The sequence below is a fragment of the Cydia pomonella genome, chromosome 22, assembly GCF_033807575.1.
Source record: "Cydia pomonella isolate Wapato2018A chromosome 22, ilCydPomo1, whole genome shotgun sequence".
Classification (NCBI taxonomy): Eukaryota; Metazoa; Arthropoda; class Insecta; order Lepidoptera; family Tortricidae; genus Cydia; species Cydia pomonella.
Window position 1 is genome coordinate 8,851,968 of NC_084724.1, and position 25,672 is coordinate 8,877,639.

The window sequence follows — 25,672 nt, forward strand, 5'->3', positions numbered from 1 at the left end:
AAGTTTAGAAGTTGATTCACTCATAAAAGACGAAGTCGGAGACGGAAGCTAGCATTAAATCCTTCGAACGCCACGCCTATAGTGCACGGCGCGTCATTCTAAATTCAAAATGCTGCCACGGTTCTCCCGCCGCATCGTGCCCCACGCCGTGCCGCGGTCCTCTTGCAGAATACTGACACAGACTAGTCGGGAACAGGAGCTAGTGTTTATTACAATAATGTAATGTCCTCACCAGTGAGGTTAGTGACGGGCCGGCTCGGCTTGGGCGGCGGCTCGTCGCCCCACGAGGCGGCGGCGACGCGCCGGTTCTCCCGCCGCATCGTGTCCCACGCCGTGCTCCGCTCCTCTTGCAAAATCTCACTGAAATTATAAATAATCTATTTATTTTTCTTTCTTAGGCTAATTTAAAAAAAAAAAAACAAAAAGAATTACAAACATAAAATAAAATAAAAAACCGGTTATCATGTCGGGGTTCCGTAAATCCGTAATAATCCGCTCGTCACAATAGCCTGCCTTAAAAGGGGGCTATTGCTATTTGTAACTACATATCATAACGATAAAAAGGAATTAGACCAAGTAGCGCCTTTTTAACCACTTCAAAAAAGGAGGAGGTTCTCACCGGCCGTATTTTAAGTAAGTTTTCCTACTCCTCTACTGTTATCTGTCATTTATGCATTCATTAACACGAATATAAGAACATACATAAAAGATTTCAAGAAAAGTCTATATTGTCTATTCCTCATAAAAGGTCTTGTGCTTTTATAAGCTATAACGTTACTGCGATTAATGGCTACCAACCTAACAAAACCAAAACGAATAGTTTTAAACTAAGTGCATTGCTGCCAACTTACAAAATCTTCATTTGGTTGCATAGTAAAAATAATTACTTCATAAGTCAGAAACACGCATGTGACACCCGTAATATAGCAACACCCATAGACTACTAAGACCGCTTAGCGTTGCTTGTTAGTCTCCGTAGGCTATGGTGGCCAAAATTGAGAAAAAACTGTCCAAAAAATTAATTTAGCAAGTAGCAAGTACCAGGGCCTCATGAGTTACGAGGAGGTGTCGCCGACCGGCCGGCCGCGGCCCGGGGCGGGCCGGGCGCGTAACAAGGTATGCTCGCGCGTCTTGGCTATATACTTTTTTTGTTTACCTAAATTAAGATTTATTTTTGTTGACTCGTAGGAAAAATATTGTATGCAACCTTGTATAAGTAGGTCAAAAAATTCTCGTGGCGTATTCCTTTACAATGTTCGCCTACGCCTTCGGCTCCGGCTCACATTGTAACTCACGCCACTCGCCTTTTTTGACCCTTCTTATACAACTGTTGCATAAAATACTATAAATAGTTGACTACAAATAATAATACCTTAGACTCTTGAGATAAAAACATTCCGCCATATAAAGTACCTTTTCTACTAAACTTTGAGACGTCTAACTATCTATACAACTTACTTATAATAAAAATAAAATCCGGTAAACAAACGTTAAGCATTAATATTTGATATGACACAATAATAAAAAAACCGGCCAAGAGCATGTCGGGCCACGCTCAGTGTAGGGTTCCGTAGTTACTCTTCGCTGACTTCCGTCACAATAAGCTAAACTGGAGCTTAAGGTATAGTAAATTGTTACCCAAGGGATGAAACGGTACCTTTCACGCGAGTTAAACAAATAGGCAAATTTGCATAATCAGTACCTAATTAAAGTACGTCTTTTTACTATGAAGGGGAAACTTTTTGCGATAATTCAAAAACAGCTAAACTGATCATGTCCGCTATAGTTTTCATTTAATGTCTTTTTTAAGCTCTACTTCCACGATTTTTTTCATATTTTTTGGACCTATGGTTCAAAAGTTAGAGGGGGGGGGGGGGGGGGGACACATTTTTTTTTCTTTCGGAGCGATTATCTCCGAATATAAACACTTTATCAAAAAATATTTGTTGAAGACCCCTATTAGTTTTGAAAGACCTTTCCAACGATACCCCACACTGTAGGGTTAAAGCAAAAAAAATATTCATCCCCACTTTACGTGTAGGGGAGGTACCCTCAAAAAAATTAAATCTTTAGATTTTATTGTACGACTTTGTCGGCTTTATTGATTTATATATCCATGCCGAATTTCAGCTTTCTAGCACAAACGACCACGGAGCAAAGCCTCGGACAGACAGCCGGACATGGCGAAACTATAAGGGTTCCTAGTTGACTACGGAACCCTGAAAAAGAGTATTTTCCACGTTTTTACAAAACATCCGAAACTAGAAACCATCTAAGTTACCTTTGTCCGTAAGACGTCACGTATATAAATTAACGGTTATTAGAAAAGTATACCGTTTACAAAAAATATAAATTAGAAAGGTCTAAATTTATGATCAGTGCCTTATTACCAGTCTTTGAATAAAGTAGTATTTTAGTAGACACAACGTTAGTCAGTTTGCGCGCGGCACAGCGACATCTAGCGACAAATTGAGCAAACACACCTATGTTGTTCAGGTGAACCGTTTAACTTTAAACAGGCGTTGTCTCTTTATTCATGAAACTTTACAAGCCTCAATTAGTTAGTTTATGTATTACTAGCATCTGCGAATTCGTGTGCGTGAAATGATGATGGGCGAGTGTATGCCAGGAGCGTCTGAGGTTTTGTGAGATGATGGATTAGGCTTTCCAGCACTTGCATTTATTATATATTTATTTAATATATATAATATCAGCACTAAAAGATAAACCTTACATGCTAACACTCAGATTACATTTATATTTACTTCTCAACTTATAATAGCATTTCATTATTATTTTGTTTAGGTAGTTAGTTACATATTTAATTTTGACAATTTAAAGTATAATTTAGTTTATAAGGCTTAAAGTATAGCTACGTTTATTTTGTGTTGGTAGTTAGACTATTAGTTAATACAGTATAATTATATTAGAAGGTAATAGAACTTTTTGTGACTAGTGTCTCCAGGTAATGGCTTGATGCTACTCGTATCAAGTTTTATTTAGTAATGACAAGTCACTGACTTTGAATTTGACTTTTTAGTGACCATTTGTATTTTACTTTGTATGTATTTTGTATTTGTATGGTTGCAATTGACCGTAGCGTTAGCGAAAGTCTCCGTTGTAACTCGGGCATTTCGCTTTCGTATGTCCGGACGTTCTCCTCGACAGGTCGCAATTCTTAACCGATTCTTGTGAAATTTTGTGGCCAGATTCTATTTTGTCGATTCAGATTTTTTTAAATGCTTATTTGGCACGAATGACTACTAGTGACTTACATTATGTTAGGTACAAATGTCATTCATGAACTAGTTTTTAGTTTTAGTCTCTAAACTCAGAAAATTGCCACGCAACTTCTTTAACGATCGCCTGATATAACAAATTATCTATAAACAACTATAAAGTTTACTGTGAAGACCGTTTAACGTAAATTGACTGTACAATAAAGGTGTGTCTCTGTCCGAATTTCCGCTAGATGGCGTTGCACAGTCGGCAAACTGACTAACGCTTTGTCTACGGTCTAGTGATGACTATGCTTTTTAAGTTTTTCATATGAAGTAATATTAGCTTTGGTATAAAGTAACGTTGTTAAGTTAACCTTTATAATATTTTTGCAAACTGTATGTTGGCTTTCTCCAATTACCGTCAATGTTAACTTCGATACTATAGTTCAGTCGTACTAATTACAATGAAAAATTTGTTGTAATTAGTACCCTAATGCACAAACAAAGTTGTTATTACAACCAAATCTCCCATGTAATTAGTACGACTGTGAACTAGGGTATTTACATGTAGAAAATACCAACTACAGGTTTTTCTAAACAACTATGATTTTAAGATGATCTGAAGCACTGAAGGCTGCGAAGAACGAAAATTTAAATTTTGTCTTTGGATTCATTACACCTAATATACCATAATACCTAAATGTCAAATTGTTTTCGTCTTGAAATGGCCGAATGTCATCCTAAATATCATAATGACTTTTATTAAAATCGTCCAAGTCTCAAAATACGTTTCTACAAATACCTAAAAGCCAGCCGATGGGACTTATATTTTAAATATATTAAGTTTCAACAAGTTTTATGTGGAATTTTATGTCCTCTGTCGTATTGACAAATCTTTTTTAATGGTAACTAAAGATTATAAATATCATAATGTACTATTTCAACACACTTGCTCGCAAGGTGGAAGTAATTGCACCGCTTTTAGGCTCATAATCCTAGATATTAAACACGCGTGCTTTTTCATTATATTATAGCACTTGGTAAGTAATGAATGATAATCCGAGTGATTTAAGAAGGTAACTGATTGGTAATAATGTGTATGGAAACGGAGCCTTTTTAAATTGGTCGAGTAGATTTTACAATGCGGATTGGCGGGAGCCGGCTCCTCGCCTGCCGCGTGCCGGGGCCCACCGGCGCCAGCGGCGGGGCGAGGGGCGGCAGGCAGTAGGACAGATTTTAAACTTTTACTAACTGTTTTAACAATTAAAATTTGATTAATATGAAAGTTTCTTCATTTTCCTCGCAAGTGTGTTGAAGAACGTCGTATGAAACGCGTGTGCATTGGTCATTACAGATTAGATTAGATTAGATTCATTTATTTCTTATTGGAAATGTACATTATATTTTACATGTCAAAATAAAATGCATTCACAAAAAGATCGTCACAACATAATAACAACAATAATAATAATAACTACGAATCGGAATAAAATAAAACAAAACAGTAAACAAATTAAAATAAAAAAAATATAAAAACACTTTCTATTAAATAGAAATATTTGTCAAAATTATTAAGAAAATAAAAATAAAAAATACAGCTAGGACAACCTAGGTAATGTCAAAATGTCAAAAATTTTAATAATACAATAATAGGGACAAAAAAGAATAGAGCAATGTCAAAATTTACTAATTAATAATTTATAAATATAAATAATATTAAAAATCAAATAATTGGCATTTTATTCTTTATATTCTTTGACAGAATACAGCGTTTTGGTCAATAAAAGTTCCTTCAATCGGCGACCAAATAATTCGTCCGATGATTCATTTTTGAGAGTGGCGGGTAGACGTTCATAAAACGCCGGGCCTATTACGCGTGGGTTTTTGTCGAGCAGCGCGAGGCGCCGCGGCACGGACTGTAATCGGCCGGTCTGGCGGGTTATTCTGCCAGGCATGTTTACACGTTTGAATAAATGGATATTGCGGCGTGTGAACATAATAATTTCATAAACATAAAGAGAGTAGTGCGTCATTATGTTATATTTCTTAAAGAGCTGTCGACACGGGTGTCTGGGATGTACACCTGCTAATATACGTAAGGCTTTTTTTTTGTAATTTAAACACCCTATCTGATTCTGTGCAATTTCCGTATAAAATAATACCGTACAACATGAGCGATTGAAAATAGGAGTAGTAAATTTGGAGCAGCGTATGTTTTGAAATAATTGGCTTTAGTTTTCGCATCGCGAATATAGCACTACTAAGCCTTTCGCATAAGTTGTTAATGTGTTCTTTCCATTTTAGTTTTGCGTCAACGGTAAATCCAAGGAATTTGCACGAATCACAGCTTGGAATTTGAGTATGTATTTGTGGAATATTCACCAAAGGACTGGCTGAAAAAAACATTATATGGGATTTTGTGACGTTGAGGATGAGGCCGTTTGCCGAGAACCACTCACGAAGTTGGCTGCACGTATTCGCTAATTTTTCCTCGAGCTGCGAGTACGTATGCGCCTTCACTACCACGGTGGTGTCATCAGCAAACAATACCATCGAGCCTTCAGCAACAGAGGAAGGCAGATCGTTAATAAATATTAAGAACAGGGTATTTCCGAGCGCGGAGCCTTGAGGTATGCCCTGTTCCAGTGTACCTGCATCGGATTTAACATTTTTGCCCTTGATTTTGACCTCGACTGTCTGCCGTCTATTTTTAAGGAACGTCTTAAATAATTTGTGGGTGTTATCAGCGATTCCATAGTATCCTATCTTTTCTAACAGTAGGTCATGATTTATAACGTCGAAGGCTTTGGACAAGTCGCAGAATACCCCTGCCGGTTTGTACTTATCGTCTAACGCCGTTGCTACGCAATCATATACTTCGTATGCAGCTGTTGTGGTGGACCTATTTTTTCTATATGCAAATTGTTTGTCCGTCAGTAGGTCATTTGTCTCTAAGTGATGCATTAAACTATTTGATATAATTGATTCAACTAATTTAGAGATGTTGGGGACTATAGTGATAGGTCTGTAATTGTCCACAGCAGTTTTTTCACCTTTTCCCTTATAAACAGGACATACTCGAGTGCTTTTCAGTACGTCCGGGTACTCACCGCACGAGAACACGGTGTTAATGAGTTCTACTAGTAGCCCTGCGACGACTGGCCAGATGCACTCGAGTATGTTAAGGGAAATATCGTAAATATCTAGCGTCCGGCGTGTTTTTACCATGGACCTCAGACTGCGGTTTAGGTCTGTGAGTGTGATTTTAGGCAGAATGAAAGTTGGTACGTTTTTATTTATTAGATGATGCCTAACGTGCTTCACAGAGTCTGGCTTGTTTATATTTAATTTATATTTTGATGTTACCGTTAGAAAGTGACGATTTAATACTTCCGGTACTTGGCTGGATGGCAAGTCGTGTCCTTTTTCATCTCTGAGTGATATAGTATGTCGTGACGGTTTTGCAGACGACTCCTCGTTCACTATACGCCACATCTCCTTCGACGGGTTTTTACTATTTGCTATACGGTTTCCAAAGTATTCTCGGCGGGCGGTCAAAGTTTCCGACCTAATGCGATCTGCTTGGTAGCTGATGCACTCCGCGAGATTTTCCATATTTGGGTACTGTCGTTTTATTACTGTCAAGTCATTGTAATTAGTAATCAATTTAGAAAGACTTTCCGTAATCCATGGTGCATGTTTGGTTTTTTTAACTAAAATATTTTTCATCGGAAAGTGAATGTCAATGTAGTACATTAAAATATTAAATAATTTGTCAAATTTATCATTAATAGAAATTACGTCATCGAATACAAAATTCCAATTATAATTCTCAATGTCAATATAAAAAGTAATTAATGATTCGTCAGTAAATAGTCTTTTTTGGATGAAACTGTTTGGTTCGAGTGTTTGTCGGGGTGGAGTAGGGAGGGTGAATACCTGTGCGTTATGGTCGCTGATGGGGGTATCTAGCGGCCTGGCTTCAATGCCCAGGTACTCGCGCGGCACCAGCCCGCAGTCGATACAGGTTGAGCTGTGCGCGGACACACGGGTTGGAAACTCGACACAGTTTTTACACCCATACATTTGTAAGATTTCGTTTACCCGCCGCCTCGATACGTTCTCTGACATGAAATCGACGTTTTGGTCGCCGACTAGAATGAAACTTTTATTCTCGTTTATTAATCTATCTAATAATAATTCTAGCTTATCTAAGTAAATTTCAAAGTCGCCGTTTCCGCTTCTGTACAATACAATTACTATTAGACCTATTTTACAAATACACACATCGACTTTCTTATTGCGTGCTCGCTTACAACTCGCGCGCACAATATCGTGTGTAATGACAACGTGGCACGCTTGTATCACAAAGTACTACACACCATCACAGCATATCCCAATACATGGAACAATTAAACTAACTAGTGGCTCTGTGTGCTGTAGTCTTCGTGTTAAGCTTGGAAAATATAAAAACGAAAAATATTTTTCTCTACTCATGCTCTAAAAGTGGGTCGTTGTAGTTCTCAAGAGTGAACAAAATGATACGTTTCTGCACTAGAGAATTTTATTTTCCCAGTATGTTTTTTTTATTTTATATTACGACAAGTAATTGAAATTTGATATGAAATGAATGGAACAATTTACATTCTGATGTTTAACTCCCCATTCCATAAATCACGATACTTTTACCTAAATTGTTAATTGAAAGTACCACCAAGAAAAACTTTATACTTAATAATGTTTTTTTTAAAATGCCCATTTACTTTCCTCTCATTCGAAATGTTAAGTAGAGTGTTTAACACGGGCGAAAGGCATAATTCCAGCTACGAAAGGTTGGCCGCCCGGTTTGGCCTAGTGGGTAGTGACCCTGCCTACGAAGTTGATGGTCCCGGGTTCAAATCCTGATAAGGGCATTTGTTCGTGTGATGAGCATGGATATTTGTTCCTGAGTCATGGGTGTTTTCTATGTATTTAAATATTTATAAATATTTATATATTATATATATCGTTGTCTAAGTACCCTCAACACAAGCCTTATTGAGCTTACTGTGGGACTAGTCAATTTGTGTAATAATGTCCTATAATATTTATTATTATTATTATGTATAGTAAAAGAGAGCCAACTCGCGAGTAAATGTCAAAAAACGTTGACACAAACGTCCCAAACGGATTTTTGGACGTACTAACCTTTACGTTACCTATGTGTGCGTGGCACAAATATGTAATAATAAATGAATACATGGCCAAGGAAAAAGGCGCCGGTATATAATACCTATTCTCAGTGGCCATTTTCAATACCAACATTTTATAAATATTCACACCAAAGAGTATTTTAATCGCAAAAGTGTGTAAAATATCTTTTATTTTTACATGCATAACAAACCAAAAAAAAAACCAAATATTTTCTACGGGTACCACTTATTAGTTCGAAATAATACAAACCAATCCACTATTAAAACTTGGAAGTAAAGACTAGCAATGAGCTAGCACGAGCCACGAAGCATTGACGCGTTTTGGAGTATGAGTATGTGTATGAAATATTCCGAATCTTATCCACTAAATTGCGAAGCAGCAAAAAACTTTTTTGTCGTCTAAATGGTTATTATTTTTTAGTGTTAGTCTGTATCCAGAGATGTGAAAAATAGTTTATAAAAAGTATTTAAATACAAAATACAAATACTTCCTTTATATACTATTTCAAATGCAAAATACAAAATCGTTTTCAAATTTGTATTTAACTAACTAACTGCTTTGGCTCAGCGATCCAAAAAGAATCTTGGCCTCCGAAACGAGAGAACGCCACCTGTCCCGATCCAGCGCGGTTTCCTGCCATGAATTGGCATTCAGCCGACGCAGGTCCGCCTCCACTACATCACACCAGCGGTACCTGGGGCGCCCGATCGGACGACGGCCGATTGGTCGCCCCAAGTACGCTTCCTTGACTACGCGATCCTTCCCCATTCTGAGTAGGTGACCGAGCCAGCGAAGTCTGTGGGATTTAGTTACGCCTATGATATTGGGCTCAGCCACCAACTAAAATTTAAAATTAATTAAATTAAATTAATTTAAAATTTTAAATTTGTATTTAAAATACTAAATACGAAATAGGTATTTTCAAAATGCTTTTTTAAAATACAAATACTTTGCGATAAAAGGCTCTTAAATAGTGAATACCTAGTCTGAATTAAAAAGTTAGTATTGCTCTGAATTTACAAGTTGGAAAGGCTTTCTTTATTCTTTAAAAATAGTGTGTATGTTTACCGGTTGAATGGACTTTTAAGTGATGGTTTTTAACGGACAATTATTAAAAGCATTAATTTAGATTTGTAATGTTTTACAGCTAGTATATACCTCTCGTTGGTTGGTGAAAACGTCTCGTTTGTGTTTCTCCAGGGCAGAAAAGTTTGTTTATCTCTCGTGCCTTGAAACCCTTGCAACGCTTAAGATTCCACATTTTTAATCTCTCGCTACGCTTGTCATTTTTGGTCATTTGCGGCGTTACTAACCAGATTCACCAGTTCCATGTTAAAATAATAAATAAATAAATTGACTAAGTCCCACAGTAATAAGCTCATTAAGGCTTGTGTTGTGGGTACTAGACAATGATATATATAAATATTTATAAATACTTAAATACATATACATAAGGTCGATATTTAAACGATAGATACAAAAACAGCTTCGACAGGAAAACATAACTAAGTAGGTATGTAATAATAGTATTAAGCAAACGCGGATCAGTCCGCGCGATCTCGCCAACTATTACATAAACCCTAGAGGTTTTCAATAGTGGCTTATTGAGTAAAACCCTGTTTCAAAAAATTCATAGTGAATAAATAAACAAAAAAATAAAACGGAAAACACCCATGACTCAGGAACAAATATCTGTGTTCATCGCACAATTAAATGCCCTTACCAGGATTTGAACCCGGGACCATCGGCTTCATAGGCAGAGTCACTACCCACTAGGCCAGACCGGTCGCCATAAAAGAATGAGAGAGTTGCAAGGATTGTAACGTCAGAAGAGATTGTAACTCCTACTTTAACTAATAAAAAGTATTTTGTATTTTGAAAATAGAAAATAGGTCCCAAAAACTATTTGAAATAAAATACAAAATAGTTTTCTTTAAAAGGTATTTAAATACAAAATAGGTATTTTGCATTTTGTATTTGCATTTTAAATACAAGTATTTCAAATAAGTCACATCTCTGTCTGTATCAAAGAGAATTTGAAATAGAGGTGGATTGTCAAAGAAAATTTTGTAGCCACGGTAAATTTACTGTCATATTTAGACATATGATTAAAACTTTTAGGACGCCATTTGACTTTGATCCTTATCCTTTCACTGATATGTGTTTAATTAAGCTGCCGATTTGTCAATTCGTGATCACGTTATTGGTGTCTACAAGAATGCATTTCGTAACCTCGGTTTCTTGATGCGATAAGCAAAGGACTTCACTTCACGTAGGCCCAGCAGCGCGACATGACGGAGTACAGGCGCGGCGGGCAGCGCGGCGGCAGCGCCAGGCGCTCCCCGTCCTCCAGCTTGCCGATCAGATAACCGGGTACTTACAAGAGCGTCTCCTTGAGCTGGTGCTGGAGGGGCCGCTGCGAGGGCTCGTAGGCCCAGCAGCGCGACATGACGGAGTACAGGCGCGGCGGGCAGCGCGGCGGCAGCGCCAGGCGCTCCCCGTCCTCCAGCTTGCCGATCAGATAACCGGGTACTTACAAGAGCGTCTCCTTGAGCTGGTGCTGGAGGGGCCGCTGCGAGGGCTCGTAGGCCCAGCAGCGCGACATGACGGAGTACAGGCGCGGCGGGCAGCGCGGCGGCAGCGCCAGGCGCTCCCCGTCCTCCAGCTTGCCGATCAGATAACCGGGTACTTACAAGAGCGTCTCCTTGAGCTGGTGCTGGAGGGGCCGCTGCGAGGGCTCGTAGGCCCAGCAGCGCGACATGACGGAGTACAGGCGCGGCGGGCAGCGCGGCGGCAGCGCCAGGCGCTCCCCGTCCTCCAGCTTGCCGATCAGATAACCGGGTACTTACAAGAGCGTCTCCTTGAGCTGGTGCTGGAGGGGCCGCTGCGAGGGCTCGTAGGCCCAGCAGCGCGACATGACGGAGTACAGGCGCGGCGGGCAGCGCGGCGGCAGCGCCAGGCGCTCCCCGTCCTCCAGCTTGCCGATCAGATAACCGGGTACTTACAAGAGCGTCTCCTTGAGCTGGTGCTGGAGGGGCCGCTGCGAGGGCTCGTAGGCCCAGCAGCGCGACATGACGGAGTACAGGCGCGGCGGGCAGCGCGGCGGCAGCGCCAGGCGCTCCCCGTCCTCCAGCTTGCCGATCAGATAACCGGGTACTTACAAGAGCGTCTCCTTGAGCTGGTGCTGGAGGGGCCGCTGCGAGGGCTCGTAGGCCCAGCAGCGCGACATGACGGAGTACAGGCGCGGCGGGCAGCGCGGCGGCAGCGCCAGGCGCTCCCCGTCCTCCAGCTTGCCGATCAGATAACCGGGTACTTACAAGAGCGTCTCCTTGAGCTGGTGCTGGAGGGGCCGCTGCGAGGGCTCGTAGGCCCAGCAGCGCGACATGACGGAGTACAGGCGCGGCGGGCAGCGCGGCGGCAGCGCCAGGCGCTCCCCGTCCTCCAGCTTGCCGATCAGATAACCGGGTACTTACAAGAGCGTCTCCTTGAGCTGGTGCTGGAGGGGCCGCTGCGAGGGCTCGTAGGCCCAGCAGCGCGACATGACGGAGTACAGGCGCGGCGGGCAGCGCGGCGGCAGCGCCAGGCGCTCCCCGTTCTCCAGCTTGCCGATCACGTCGTTGTTCTTCACGCCGCTGAACGGCTTCACGCCCAGCATGAGGATCTCCCACATGCACACGCCTGGAACGGTACACTACACGTTTATAGATGGTTTGTAGGATAGTCACAATCGTTAGCAAAATTTAAAAAGCGGACTTTAAAACATTGAAATCATTTTGTGATCTTCATCAGCAGTTCCACTTCATTAGATGGTGCTTTTTGAAGTCGTTAAAAAAACGTATTTGAAGAGTTCCCTTGATTATTCCGAGATGTCATACATCAGATCCTGACCTGATGACAATGACTGAAGACGATGACATAGTCGAAATGAAAAGTGGAGTGTTTAACTCGGTTAAAAGTATCCATCACACCCTCGAACTATTGGCGCTCGAACGAAGTGAGCCTTCGTTCGAGCGCCAAAATATCTCAGGTGATATGGTTCACTTTCCACCCTTGGTTAACAATCTCCTATTAAAATATGAATCTTGTAATTGTAGAAATAAATGAATAACCTAAAGGTCGGTTGCACTAAACCTTTTGTCGCCGTTAGAGTTCGCAAAATTCACTGCTGTGTGAAGTTAGTCAGTCCGTCAACTGTATTCGATGCAACCGGTTCTACAGAGTGCACTACCACAAATGACGTACTGATCAACACCACTCGCCTCAATACAGAACTATGAAACATCAAAATTTAACAAATGTTTAAACGGTGACACACTGTAGTCGCAACCAACCAACCGACCCAAACATGATTGATAATGATGAATATGATGATGCCATAGTGTCTGTACACATCCTCTCGTTAAGTCTTCCAGAAGAGCGAGGCGAGATGAATAAGAGCGAGTCGAGAATTAGATATGTTATGTACACACTCGTTCTTAAATTATCTCGACGATTGTGTACAGCCGACAGGAGACTTACCGAACATCCAGACATCAGAGGCGGAGGTGAACCGCCGGAAGTTAATCGACTCTGGTGCCATCCATTTGATAGGCAGTTTGCCGCGCGAAGCTTTGTAGTAGGATTTGTCTTCCACCATCTTTGACAGACCGAAATCGGCCAACTGGGAAATAAAAATTATCACTTATTGCAGATTTCTCAAAATAATACTATTTTGAGTAATCTGAAAATTATACAATCGTGATGTAATAGAAAAGCTTAATTGCCTTGATTATATCAATATTGTATACATTTTTTCTACGAGTCATCTAAAATAATACTTTTTTTTACTATAAAACCTAAATATTTAATGAAAATTGGTAAGTATCTCAATAGATAAAAATATAGTACAAAATACATAAACGCGCGACTATTGTCACCCGTTTAGTCTTTTAACGCGGCGGCACGTGATTGGTTATTTTTTTTACAGTACATATGGTGCTACTATCCCGCAGATTTCTATTTTATATATATATTTTTTTTTATTATCAACCTATCGGCGATTGGCCCTAGTCACACCTGATAGAAAGTGAAGACAGGGCCTAAGATGGAGCTCACCTGTTCAGTAGTAACCTAACATTAGTACCACTCTTGCTTTAAAGAGACTGAAGTCATATTTGTCAGGGAATACAGATGGCGGGAGCGCATTCCATTCTTTAGCCGTCCGTACCAAGAAAGAGGAGGCAAACCGTTTCGTGCGAACAAATGGAACGTTTACAACGAACGGGTGCATTCGCTCCCCACGCCTGGATGTCCGATGATGGAAAAGGGAAGGTGGGATCAGGTTGCAGCTCCCGTGCGCACTCCCCGGAACGTATCCGATAGAATACCGATAGCACTCGACGGCAATGCTCAAGGCTCTGTAACGTTGATTTGACAGATGAGTCATTGCCATAGAGTCTATGAGCCCGGCGCTCTATCGACACCAGGGCTGCCCGCTGACATTTGTCGGAACCGTCCCATAGGTGGCAGCAGTATTCCATGCACGAGTGGACCTGTGTGTACTTATGATAAAGCCATTAGGTTCAAGTTACCTTGACACAGGTGGGCGTTGAAACGAGCACATTCCTCGCGGCGATGTCCCGATGTACAAATTTCTTGCTCTCCAAATAGCTGAGCGCAGTTGACAGCTGGTATATGTACAGCACCAGTGTACATGTCTCCAACCTGAAAAGGAGGACAATATTAGGTCGTCTTTACGCCAGAGAAAGACATATCTTTTCATGTTTACGCAGACGCCTCTTATTTAAGAGTCCCCGGCAAGCTCGGCTGAATTTCAACTTAGACATAAACCTTACTCATAGTGTTATGTTCCTGCCGGTGAGTACGGTTGCAAGAGCACAACGCGAGTGCGGAGTGTTAGGGTCGGCAGCTCCTCCGGAGTTGCAGGCGTACATAGGCTACGGAGTTTGCTTACCATCTGGCGGGCCGTATCCTTGTTTGCCACCAACGTAGTATATGTGTGTATATATATATATATATATATATATAAGGATATGACACGCACCTCCTCGCGTTCTGTTGCAAGTAGGCCCGGAGCTCGCCCAGCGTGGCCAGCTCCATGACGATCCATATCGGCGGCGCGCTGCACACGCCCACCAGCCCGATGATGTGCGGGTGCGAGAACTGCTGCATTATGTCTGTCGACAACACTAAACCTTAATACTCGTACTCGATAACACCTCACCTAATACGAGTAAACCCGGCTTACGAAGCTGGAAATCATCGTCCAATACTCATAGCTGTAAGCTTTGATAAGTTTGGGACTAGATTGACCTGTGTAAATATTTATTTATTATCTACCTCTATTGTATGCGGTTATTTTGGTGATAAGTTTTATAATTTGTGTATTAGCAAACCAATAAATAAATTATTTATCTATCTAAAATGTTTTCGATAATGAAAACCATCAAATACCGGAATCGTCTGTTTCTTCCATAAACCGATATATTTCTGCAGACTTTCATAATGGTAAAATACGCCGGGAAAGTTAAAGATTATTGGCGTTATTTTTGAGAATAGGGAGTATTACTGCAATGTTATGCCGCCAGAGTGCAGCACTAGCACCTTTCATAAACCATAATAGTATTTTTCCTACTCCTCTACTGTTATCTGTCATTTATGCATTCATTAACACGAATATAAGAACATACATAAAAGATTTCAAGAAAAGTCTATATTGTCTATTCCTCATAAAAGCTCTTGTGCTTTTATAAGCTATAACGTTACTGCGATTAATGGCTATCAACCTAACAAAACCAAAACGAATACAGTTTTAAACTAAGTGCATTGCTGCCAATTTACAAAATATTCATTTGGTTGCATAGTAAAAATAATTACTTCATAAGTCAGAAACACGCATGTGACACCCGTAATATAGCAACACCCATAGACTACGAAGACCGCTTAGCGTTGCTTGTTAGTCTCCGTAGGCTACGGTGGCCAAAATTGAGAAAATTTCTTCTTAGGTTGGTAGCCATTAATCGCAGTAACGTTATAGCGATTAAAAGCACAAGAGCTGTTATGAGGAATAGACAATATAGACTTTTCTTGAAACCTTTTATGTATGTTCTTATATTCGTGTTAATGAATGCATAAATGACGGATAACAGTAGAGGAGTAGGAAAAGTAACTTATACATACTTTGCCTTAAACTGTTTTTTGACATGTTTTTACAAATAATAAAATATGACATTGATGCATCAAGGCGGTTTGTTTACAAAGGGCCTGCCGGGAAATGCGAAAATCAAAGTTTAGTTATCTTCCTCTTCATCGCTCGAATATGCAAGAGATAGAGAGGTTAGATAACGAAATTTCGATTTTCTTGTTTTACGGTAGACCCTCAGATTGTAATGGATTGTGGTAGTGGCGCCCCCTACGCAGAGTTTCGCGTAATATTCCATATTTAAACAGCTGAATTAAAAAGCACAAGATTGTGATGCGTTAACGCTTGGTAAAGAAGTACACTCGCAAGTTCCTTCGAGAAACTTCTCGGCCGTGTCCAGTTCCGCGTCCAGCTTGCAGGTCTTCACGGCGATGGGTAGTATGTACTCTCCACCAGCGCCTTCCCCCTGCTGCTTTAGTATGGTGAGCCTAATAAAGAAGTAAACTTACAAGCTTCTTCTAAAAACTTCTCGGCGGTGTCTAGATCTGCATCCAATTTGCAGGTCTTTACAGCGACAGGTAGTATGTATTCTCCGCCTGAGCCTTTCCCCTGCTGCTTTTGTATGGTGAGTTGCCGACGGAGGGACGGGTGGTTGGCTGAGGCCACTCGGCAAGTTCCTGGCAACATGTAATGATATTGAATACTAGTGGGTTTGGGAGGTATGCCACCTGTATTTCTTGGTCCAATGTGTATTCGCGTCTCACATTTTGCTTAGTGAGACAGTGACACGCAATGCACATTGGACCAAGAAATTGGACAGGTGGAATACCAACCTTATACACAATAATTATTTCAAAAAAAAAAAAAAAATTTCAAAAATTTAATCTGTTTATTTCAATTTTTTGTTGAGGTACAGTCAGCACTCAGTTATAATCTCTATATTTGGAGATTGTGTTAACTAAGTTTAGCCTTATTTTGGGCGTTATTCATAAATTCGTTTGTCTAAATCTGTCATTTTGACCTATGTATTTGTAAGGATAAAACTTGAATTGAGGCTTGTAAAATTTCATGGATAAGGGGTTTACATCACAATTTTTATTTCTTGTATCCTTAGTATCCAAAAGTTAAGAACATTGGTGAAGCTAATGTCAATTTGTTACACCCTAAAACTATGTTTAGATCGATTCTAGGTGATATAAGTCAGAGCCCTTTTTAACGCCACGACTTTTGCGTGCGGCGCGTCACCTTGTCGCAATGCAGGAAGGTTGATACTGGGCTGCAGCCGCGCGCGTCAGTTGAAGTTCTTGACGGTCACAGAGTTCAAAGTGACATTCTAAATAACATTACCTTTGTGTACGTCGCCGAACTGTCCTTCTCCGATGATGCCGGTGAGCTCGATCTGGTTACGAACCAATTCGTAGTCCCGAACTAGAAATAGATAACAGTTTTACATTAAATCAAAAACTTTATACCCTTTGTTGTTAGGCTTACGAATTACAGACCTACCTACTCTGAAAATGTAGATTCTTATAACAATGATAACATTTATTCAAAAGATAGATACATAAACATACATAGACATAACCAAAAATTAAGGGTTTAATGTCATATGGCTGCTACCTTTCTTCAAGGGTTAGTCAAGGCCGGTGGTGCTTGTTAAGCGACAAAATACAGTACGGCTCGCCTACCTATAGTATTTTTCAAACTCGATGATACGCTGACATGTGTCACTTCAATATAATTTAGCAAGATTTGGTGTTTTTAGGTTGTAAATTATGGGATTACGGGTCACTTCTGGATGAGATTAGCTCAGGACCGGGATAAGTGGCGTACTAGAAGAGAGGCCTATGCTCAGTAGTGAGCGATAAAGGGCTGATGATGAAATTATATGGGGATGAGACCTATCGCCCTACCCACCGAAAAATACTATATTTTACAGTGTTCTTCAAATTTTGAACTCAGAATTCTTGGTTTCCGCTGTTTTTTCAAGATTTCTCGGGTTCGTGAAATCTTGAGCAAAAACCCTAGGTGATAAGGCGGCGACAATGATGACCTAATGTTTTTTTGTATGACACATAACGATTATTATGATAATGACGATGGCAATGTTACTCACCTCGGAATTTGGGTAAAGGTTGGAAAACACCGTGTATAGAAAGTATTATTGCAATGTTCTGCCGCCAGAGTGCAGCACTAGCAAAAACCGTAAACCATAGAGTAACTTACCTACTAAAGTAATATATTGTAATGCTATATGAGTCTAAAGTTATTAATATAATAATCAAATAATGTAATAGACATGCAAAGTAAAAATCTATGACAAGATAATTGCACATAAAATGACTTGTAAATGTAAATATTTACCAATAAATATCAAACCATATCATATTATAATTTATATAATATACAATATGCCGTAAACAGTTTCTTGACAAGTTTCCATAGATATTTTGCGATTTGTTTACTGTGCGTGCTAGTGGCGCCCCTACGCAGGTTTGCGTAATATTTCCTATTGATGTGACTGTGACGTAAATGACGAACGAACAACGAAATACGTCGCTCGGCTCGATGGCGTGACGTGTTTTTCGCACTTATTAAGTAGACATAAGCTTTTTATCGGTTATCGCCGATTCCGCGTCGACAGGTGCGGGGAGACTGTTAACCTCGAAAAATTAGGCGAAGGGTTAAAACCGTGTGTAATGTGTATGTGACGTTCGTGGTGACTATGGTGATAGTAATATTAAAGACGGCACATCGCAATGGTTATAATAAATGACAAACCGGCCGGCGTGGAGTAGTCGGCGTCGTCGTCGACGATCTCGGCGTAGTCCTCGGACAGCAGCGTGGCCGAGTTGCCCTCCCACGAGCTGGGCTTGCCCTCGGACGAGCTGGAGCTCATCTCCGCTGGAAATAAATAGTACATTATGCAACGAGGGGGGTAAGCCAAATTTTGGATACGAGAGTGGTAATTAAAGACCCGAGTTTGCAATATTCTTACCCTTAGAGTTATACAATGTTTTTCATCACACTTGCGAAGAAAAAACTAAATTTTAAGCGAAATCATTCTTAAACACGGTGACATATCAAACATTCGTCTGCCATTTTGTAATTTCTTGACAGGCTAGGCATCGAAGGCCCAGACTTACTCGGCATTCAGCCACGATTGAAAATTATGTAAAATTATTTTAAAACGTCTGTTAAATTAATCAAATCAAATAATTTTAAGCATGAAAAAAAATATTAAATTATAAACGTCAGTATTTTTAAAGTAAAACTCAGTTATATTACTTGGTTTGTATGAATAAGTGACATAATTTTTATTTTTTCACAATCCAAACACTCCCGCGGGAACAAAATAGGCCTTTGTCCTTCAGTAGACCTGCATGAAAACAGACCTTTTACGAGCAAGTGAGATGAAAAAAATTATTATAGGACATTATTACACAAATTGACTAAGTCCCACAGTAAGCTCGATAAGGCTTGTGTTGAGGACACTTAGACAACGAAATATATAATATATAAATATTTATAATTACTTAAATACATAGAAAACACCCATGACTCAGGAACAAATATCCATGCGCATCACACGAATAAATGCCCTTACCAGGATTCGAACCCGGGACCATCGGCTTCATAGGCAGGGTCACTACCCACTAGGCCAAACCGGTCGTCATATGCGATGTTATTGTTGTTTACAAACTGAAATATCGTGTAGCATCAGCCGTTAATGCAATGCCTTTATCGATGAATTAAGAGGAATTCCTAGTGGTGATTTTTCCATACAAACGCTCTCGACTATTTCCTCCCTGGATTTTGAACCTAGAGCAATGATTTTTTGAAATAAGATCAATATCATCAATATCTGTGCCGCTATGTTTTGCTTTTTTGGATTATTTTATTTTGAAGAAACTTACAGCGCCTCAAAAATCGCAAAAACGGCTCAATTGAATTGGCTGTAAAAAAAGGCACAGTATACAAATATGACAATAAATATCCAAAAAATCAAAACATAGCGGCATAGATTATTTCTTCCTCTTGCAATTTCCAAAATTTCATAATGATTGGTTGCGTTTTGGAGGAGGAAACAGTCGAGAGCGAAACCTCGATTTTTGAGTTTTTTGCGAGTGAATTTTAGTCCGAGCTGCAGTTGTCCTTATCGCACGAATTGGAGGCGGAGACAGTTTATAAATATACGTACACAGAAGGATTAGTGATGGGCATAACATCCTTATTAGGGATTGCAGAACCGGTACTGTTTTAAAGAACCGGGATTTTCGGTACTGGTGGAAATAGGAACAGGGATTTCCCGGTACTTTCGGAACTGGTCTAATTATTTCATTATTTTAAATAAAACGACAGCATTTTGCGAATTTAATAATCAATTAATCACAATTTCTTTTACTACGTATGATCACAATAAACAAGGCAATTTTTTTTAGAAATACTTATAGTATTATTTTACATTGCTCACACTTGTGCGTCACAAGTAAAAGATAACTACTTTGATGTTTGCCACTAGATAGCAAAAATGAAATTACATTAACGAGGGGATTTATATATAATATAAGTATCGCAGTCGTATTGTATAATCCACCGTATTACAATACGGCTAGCCGATATCAAAATAAGGGCCATTTTGAAATGCGGCGGTTCAACGATTAAGGTAGGTAGGTTGGGTAAATACCGGATGCGGGTGAAGAACGTAGGACATTCATGTCTCCCTAATTTGGCTTTATTTTTTTAATGTTGGCAACATTGTGTAAGATGCCATTTCATTACGCCTCGACTGCCAGTGTCCCCGCGTCGCTCAGGGCGTCGGGCTTGTGCTATGCGCAATCACAGGGAGCAAGATATTTTCGCATTTTTTTTCTTCTATCCGATCTTCGCCCTGTAATTTATTTTGCGTATTGTGACGAAACTGTTTTTGTTTTAATGTATAATTTCTTTTTCGATATTTTTTATATAACTATCCAATCAAAACAGACCTAGGACTGCTGCAGACCGATATCCGATCTTGACCCTTCCAGGTAAAGATAAGGTAAGGTAAAGGTAAAGAGAGAAACAACCCGATCTTTACCTATTTAAAAAACAGCAGTGATTGTCAAACTTTAAATTTTCTTCAATTTACCTACTGACCTACTTAATTATCACATTTATTGTTTTCTTGATCACACTTTCGTACCATTATTTTTATCCAGTACCACTACCAACGCGACGGTAAATCAAAAGGAAGAGATTTTGGGAGTCTATTTTGTATGTATGTATATTGTATGTGTATGTACACCTACTTACGGACAATGTCATTTTTTTAATTTCCGCAACTCAAAGGTAGCCTGGAAGAGATCGCTTTTTAGCGATAAGACCGCATGTTGTTTACCTGTGCTTATGTTTCTGTTTTCTTTTGTATTGTTTTCTTTTATTGAGGTGTGCAATAAAGAGTATTTATATTGTATAGAGATGATGATACATGTTGAATTTTATAACAAAATCGAGTAAAATAGATAGCAAATGAGCAATTTTTTGCAATAAAGTACCTACACATACAGATGCATATGTAGATGTGCACGCATACATACATAGCTAGTTTCGGATACAAAATAGAGATAGGGCTTCGAAATTAGTTTCCTTAAAATGCTTCAAGAGGGCTCCCTTTTCCTATATATTTACTTTACTCTTTACATACGATCCTTACATTTTATTAAAAAAAAGATTGTATATCAACTATATATATAATTTCAAAATTATACCAATAAAATCGCAATTTTACTTATTTTCCATACTTCAAGATGGGCTCTCAGTGACTTTGACCTTTTTAAAGAACTACTTAGTCTTTTTGATTTCTAAGTTTGATTCTTATTTTTTTGGCCACCTTCATTAAAAATGACTGAGCACGATTATTTTTTTATTTCAATTTTTGTCCCTCCTACTTAAGCACGTAATATCTTCCAGTACATTCCTTTCAATAAACAATACATTTACACTTTCACTAAACCTGTACAGTTCACGAGATCTTAAATTGTCAAAACTTCGAAACCTATCTATTATTTTAGTCGTTTTTCTTATTTTATTACTTCGGGTAAACCTTACAATAAGAGGTTTCTTAGCACATTGCTTACATATCAAATTGCCTTATATTAGGTATCAAAGTTTGAGAGCCACAATTTCCTTCTGACATAGGTATCAAAGTTTGAGAGCCACAATTTTACCAATTTTTGTATCAGGGTTAAGATCGGATTCAAAAATACGAATTAAAAACTTTCGATGACAACTTTTAAGTTTGTAATTATTGGTGGCTGCAATTTATATACATTCGAGAAGGGTAGAAACCGGACCTATTTTTTTGTGATATCTTATTCTCTTTCCATTAGAAGCAACTTTTTTTCACCATCCTATGTTCTCCCTTGATGGCAAAACACTCGTTACCCTAAAAAAAGTATGTCTCATCTTTACACAGGTACAAAACTGAAACCGTTCTATATTGAAGATTACCAAAATTCAGGCCGAATCTACGGTTATTATTTAACGATTTGCTCCGTACTTCAAGAATCTATCATGTGCTGAGATCTTGAAAAAACGTTTTTTCACGAGTTCTCTCAATTGGTCCCAAAATTGTCCGGCATTATCCCAACATACTTTACTCAGATTGTCATTGCGATACGTTCTTCAATAAGGCGACCCAAGTTTAGCCCCATCGTACTACAAGTAAAATAGATTGTAGTTTAACCATATATTTATACCTACTTACAAAATTTCACAACACACCATGATCACACCCAACTTACTGTCACGGATAGGTACAGTCAAGTGTAAAAATATGGGTGTACACATCTTACTCAAAAATATGTCTCATAGCATCTTATACCAGTGTAATAAGAGCGTAGTACCATATTTATGAGAAGATTCTTTCGATACATATTTTTGCACTTGACTGTACGACGACGACCGAAGCAGGGACATCATTCTTTTTTGCAGTTTTTACCTATATGGTAATTAATAGATACAGTATAATATAAAAATGAAAAACAATATTATGTGATCAAAATATGAGATCTGTGATATGAGACCAAAAACAACTTGTTTCGGGCAGCGCAGGATGAATTCCGTCCGGCTCGCGGGCGACGTCGACATGTCGACGCAACGGCGCGCAATGAGTGAGCGCTCACGTCTCGCGTCAGTGTGTGCGCACTCACACTTAGATAGCTCCCGCTCCCGCCCACCGCAGCGCGACAGAAACATAGCTTCGAAAATTCGAGATTTGAAAAGTTGCTCAGCTAGGAATTGCTCTTAATTCATAATTTAAATTATAAATAAAATAAATAAATAAATAAAATAAATTTCTCCATGCAATTTCGCAGCTCACTGTACAAAAGAAAAAGCGACCAAGTCTAACAAGTCAATTCAATATGAACGACAAAGTTTATTATTCACACATTTATAAGTTTTTCTTTCTTCAGTAAAGGGAATAAGACCCTGTCATACTTACTTTTACATTGACAATTCAGCGATTTCCATACGGTAGCTTGCAAAAAAGATTTAAAATATTACGAATGGAAATAAGTAAGTATAGTACAGTATTTATAGTTAATTTAAATATTAAAAGTGTAAATAAGCAGGTAGTTACTTGTTCTGTTCCATAGCGAGGTCTGTGATTCTGTGACTAGTCTGCAATACCCGTCTACTAAGTCTGCTAAGCTTTCTGCAGCCTGCAACAGAATAGAATAAGATTTAATAATGTTATTGAAAATAAATATAAAAACGGTTGTCTGTAAAGTCGGTTTACTGACGATAGTTGAACGTGACAACGTCATAAGAAAATACTGATGGAATGGTTTCATTTTTCAAAAGAAAATTTTAATTTTATTTGTTTGATAGATATTTTGTATGGATATAGAGGAGGTAAATGGAAATCACAATTGAATTGATCAAGTTACATTTATTTGTTCGCATAAATACAATTGCTGCCGAACGCGGAGGCCGATTGTGCCTCTTTGTCGCTCGTTGCGCGCTCTCGCTTGCACTTCAAGCCTTAAATGGAACGCCTCAGAGCGAGGTAACGCCGCATGAGTCATGTTTTTTCGTGCGTGCAGCCGGCTCCATCGAATTATAAGACGTTGTCACGTCAAAACTTTGGATGTGTCCCTAACCCGCTGCTTTCCAAGTTGGCTATAAGAACTTAGCGTTGCTTCGCTCGCTCGCTCGATTATATCTTTCTTTTGACTGGAATCGTTTGAGCAGTACTTAATGCCCCGTTCGCATTTATTCCAGTAGTATTCCAGTCCAGTGATCGAATCCAAGCGACTGGATTGACAGTCTACTTTTTGATTCCAGCTCTCCGGAATAATGTAGACCGTCAATCCAGTGCCGGATTAAACGTTAAATATTGAAAACATATTGTTGTTTTTTCGATAACAGTCTCCATAAATTAACTGAATGATGAAAATGACTGGGATCAATGTAAACGATTCGATCCAGTAAGTGCTGGATTAGATCACTGTACTGGAATGCCACTGGAATAGGTGGGAGCGGAGCATAATACGTATTGCATCGAGAGTCGCGAAGTTCGAATCTCGACACAATTCGGATTTCAATTCTTTTGTGGTGAGCGTTCCGACTGACCGTCTAGCGACCTTCAACAAGGAGGAGTTTAGGCCCAAGGGTGTCAAGTTTCGGCGGTTCCGCGGCCGGCTTCCTGACACAGCGGGGTTGCGAAATGCATCGCAGCCATTGTGTGTATACTAGTTTTAATGTATTTATCTATGGGCCCATAGTTGCCTGAAAACAAATATTTTAATTTAATTTAATTAGTATAACCTCGACACTGCTGCACGTGATAGTGAGCGTCTCCGTGGCGCCCTTCACCCGAAGCTGCAGCGCCGCCTTGCCGCACGACGAACCGCTCTGAAACATCACATCATTTATGTTTTTTTTTATACTACGTCGGTGGCAAACAAGCATACGGTCCGCCTGATGGTAAGCAGTCTCCGTAGCCTATGTACGCTAGCAACTCCAGAGGAGTTACATGCGCGTTGCCGACCCTACCACCCCGCACCCTCGTTGAGCTCTGGCAATGGCAACTTTACTCACCGGCAGGAACACGGCACCATGAGTATTAGAGTATAGAGAACTTTTAGAACGCCAGTTGACTTTGATCCTTTTCACTGATATGTGTTAAATTTGTTAAATATCAAAAAGTGGCGCCATCTTACCGGAGACAACCTAAAGGTTATGGCGCCCTCGCTTGAAACGATGCTGCTATACCTTTGGATTTTGATCTATTAGATGGCTGGGGCATCACCCCACTCAGTCGATAAATTGAAGTATACCAACCTGCGACTGCGATTGCGTGGTTTGCGACTGCGACTGGCAGTTGGACTTCAGCGTCTGCACGGCGACGATGTCGGCGAACGAGGCGATTTTCGTGTACGTCGGCGGCTCGCCCGCCTTGTGAGAGACGTATGATATATCTGCAATTCACAAATATTTAAGAGTATTTTTTTTTAAACATAACATAGGTCATAGGCAATGAGAACAGTTTTACCTCAAAAATCAAGATTAACACCATACTTGAAGTCGGACATGATAATATTGGGTTTTTCGGCGATAACTGTTTATTGTGTTATCAAAGATAAAGTAGCCGTGAAATTTGGAAAGATTTATTCTTTTTTGTCTTCAGAAATTATCGCCTTGTCCAATAACCAGATCTAGAATGGCCCAGCCATAGTGTGTGCATCGTAGCCAAGTGAGCATGCAGTATAACTGTCTCCTTTTCACCTACCAATATCAGGTCCAATGGCGAGTTCTATCGGAATAGCCCAGCCGGAGCCGAGGGCCCCAGTGAAGGTTTCACGATCATAGCCATAGTGTGTATGCATCGTCTCTAGATATTTGAGCATGCATTCTGTGTCTGACAGGTTCGCCACCTGGAATAACAATTACATAACCCGTTACATTATTGAAGTCGGTATTTTGGCTTTAACTTGCATTTAATATTATTTCCAGACCTGGAAATAAAGGAGTGAAGTAGATGTTATGCACTAGAAAGTAGGATATACTGACGTGGATTTAAAACTGAGGAACAATCCCCAACTCTTGGAGCTCAGAAAGGTTTAAAGCT

General features: G+C 39.7%; 1 protein-coding gene across 1 annotated transcript in view; it reads right to left on the reverse strand.

Annotated features, from left to right (window-relative positions):
• The window catches only part of LOC133530445 (focal adhesion kinase 1), a 96,660-nt gene that overhangs the window by 17,317 nt on the left and 53,671 nt on the right, over nt 1–25,672 (reverse strand). The window contains exons 8-20 of the mRNA XM_061868357.1: nt 25,334–25,478; nt 24,886–25,022; nt 24,370–24,456; nt 23,180–23,261; nt 23,042–23,077; nt 18,337–18,459; nt 16,903–16,983; nt 16,065–16,232; nt 14,458–14,590; nt 13,985–14,117; nt 12,933–13,074; nt 11,888–12,092; nt 233–360 (exon numbers count right to left, since the gene is read on the reverse strand). Coding sequence (XP_061724341.1) covers nt 233–360; nt 11,888–12,092; nt 12,933–13,074; nt 13,985–14,117; nt 14,458–14,590; nt 16,065–16,232; nt 16,903–16,983; nt 18,337–18,459; nt 23,042–23,077; nt 23,180–23,261; nt 24,370–24,456; nt 24,886–25,022; nt 25,334–25,478 — 1,600 coding nt within the window. The remainder of the gene's footprint in view (nt 1–232; nt 361–11,887; nt 12,093–12,932; nt 13,075–13,984; nt 14,118–14,457; nt 14,591–16,064; nt 16,233–16,902; nt 16,984–18,336; nt 18,460–23,041; nt 23,078–23,179; nt 23,262–24,369; nt 24,457–24,885; nt 25,023–25,333; nt 25,479–25,672) is intronic.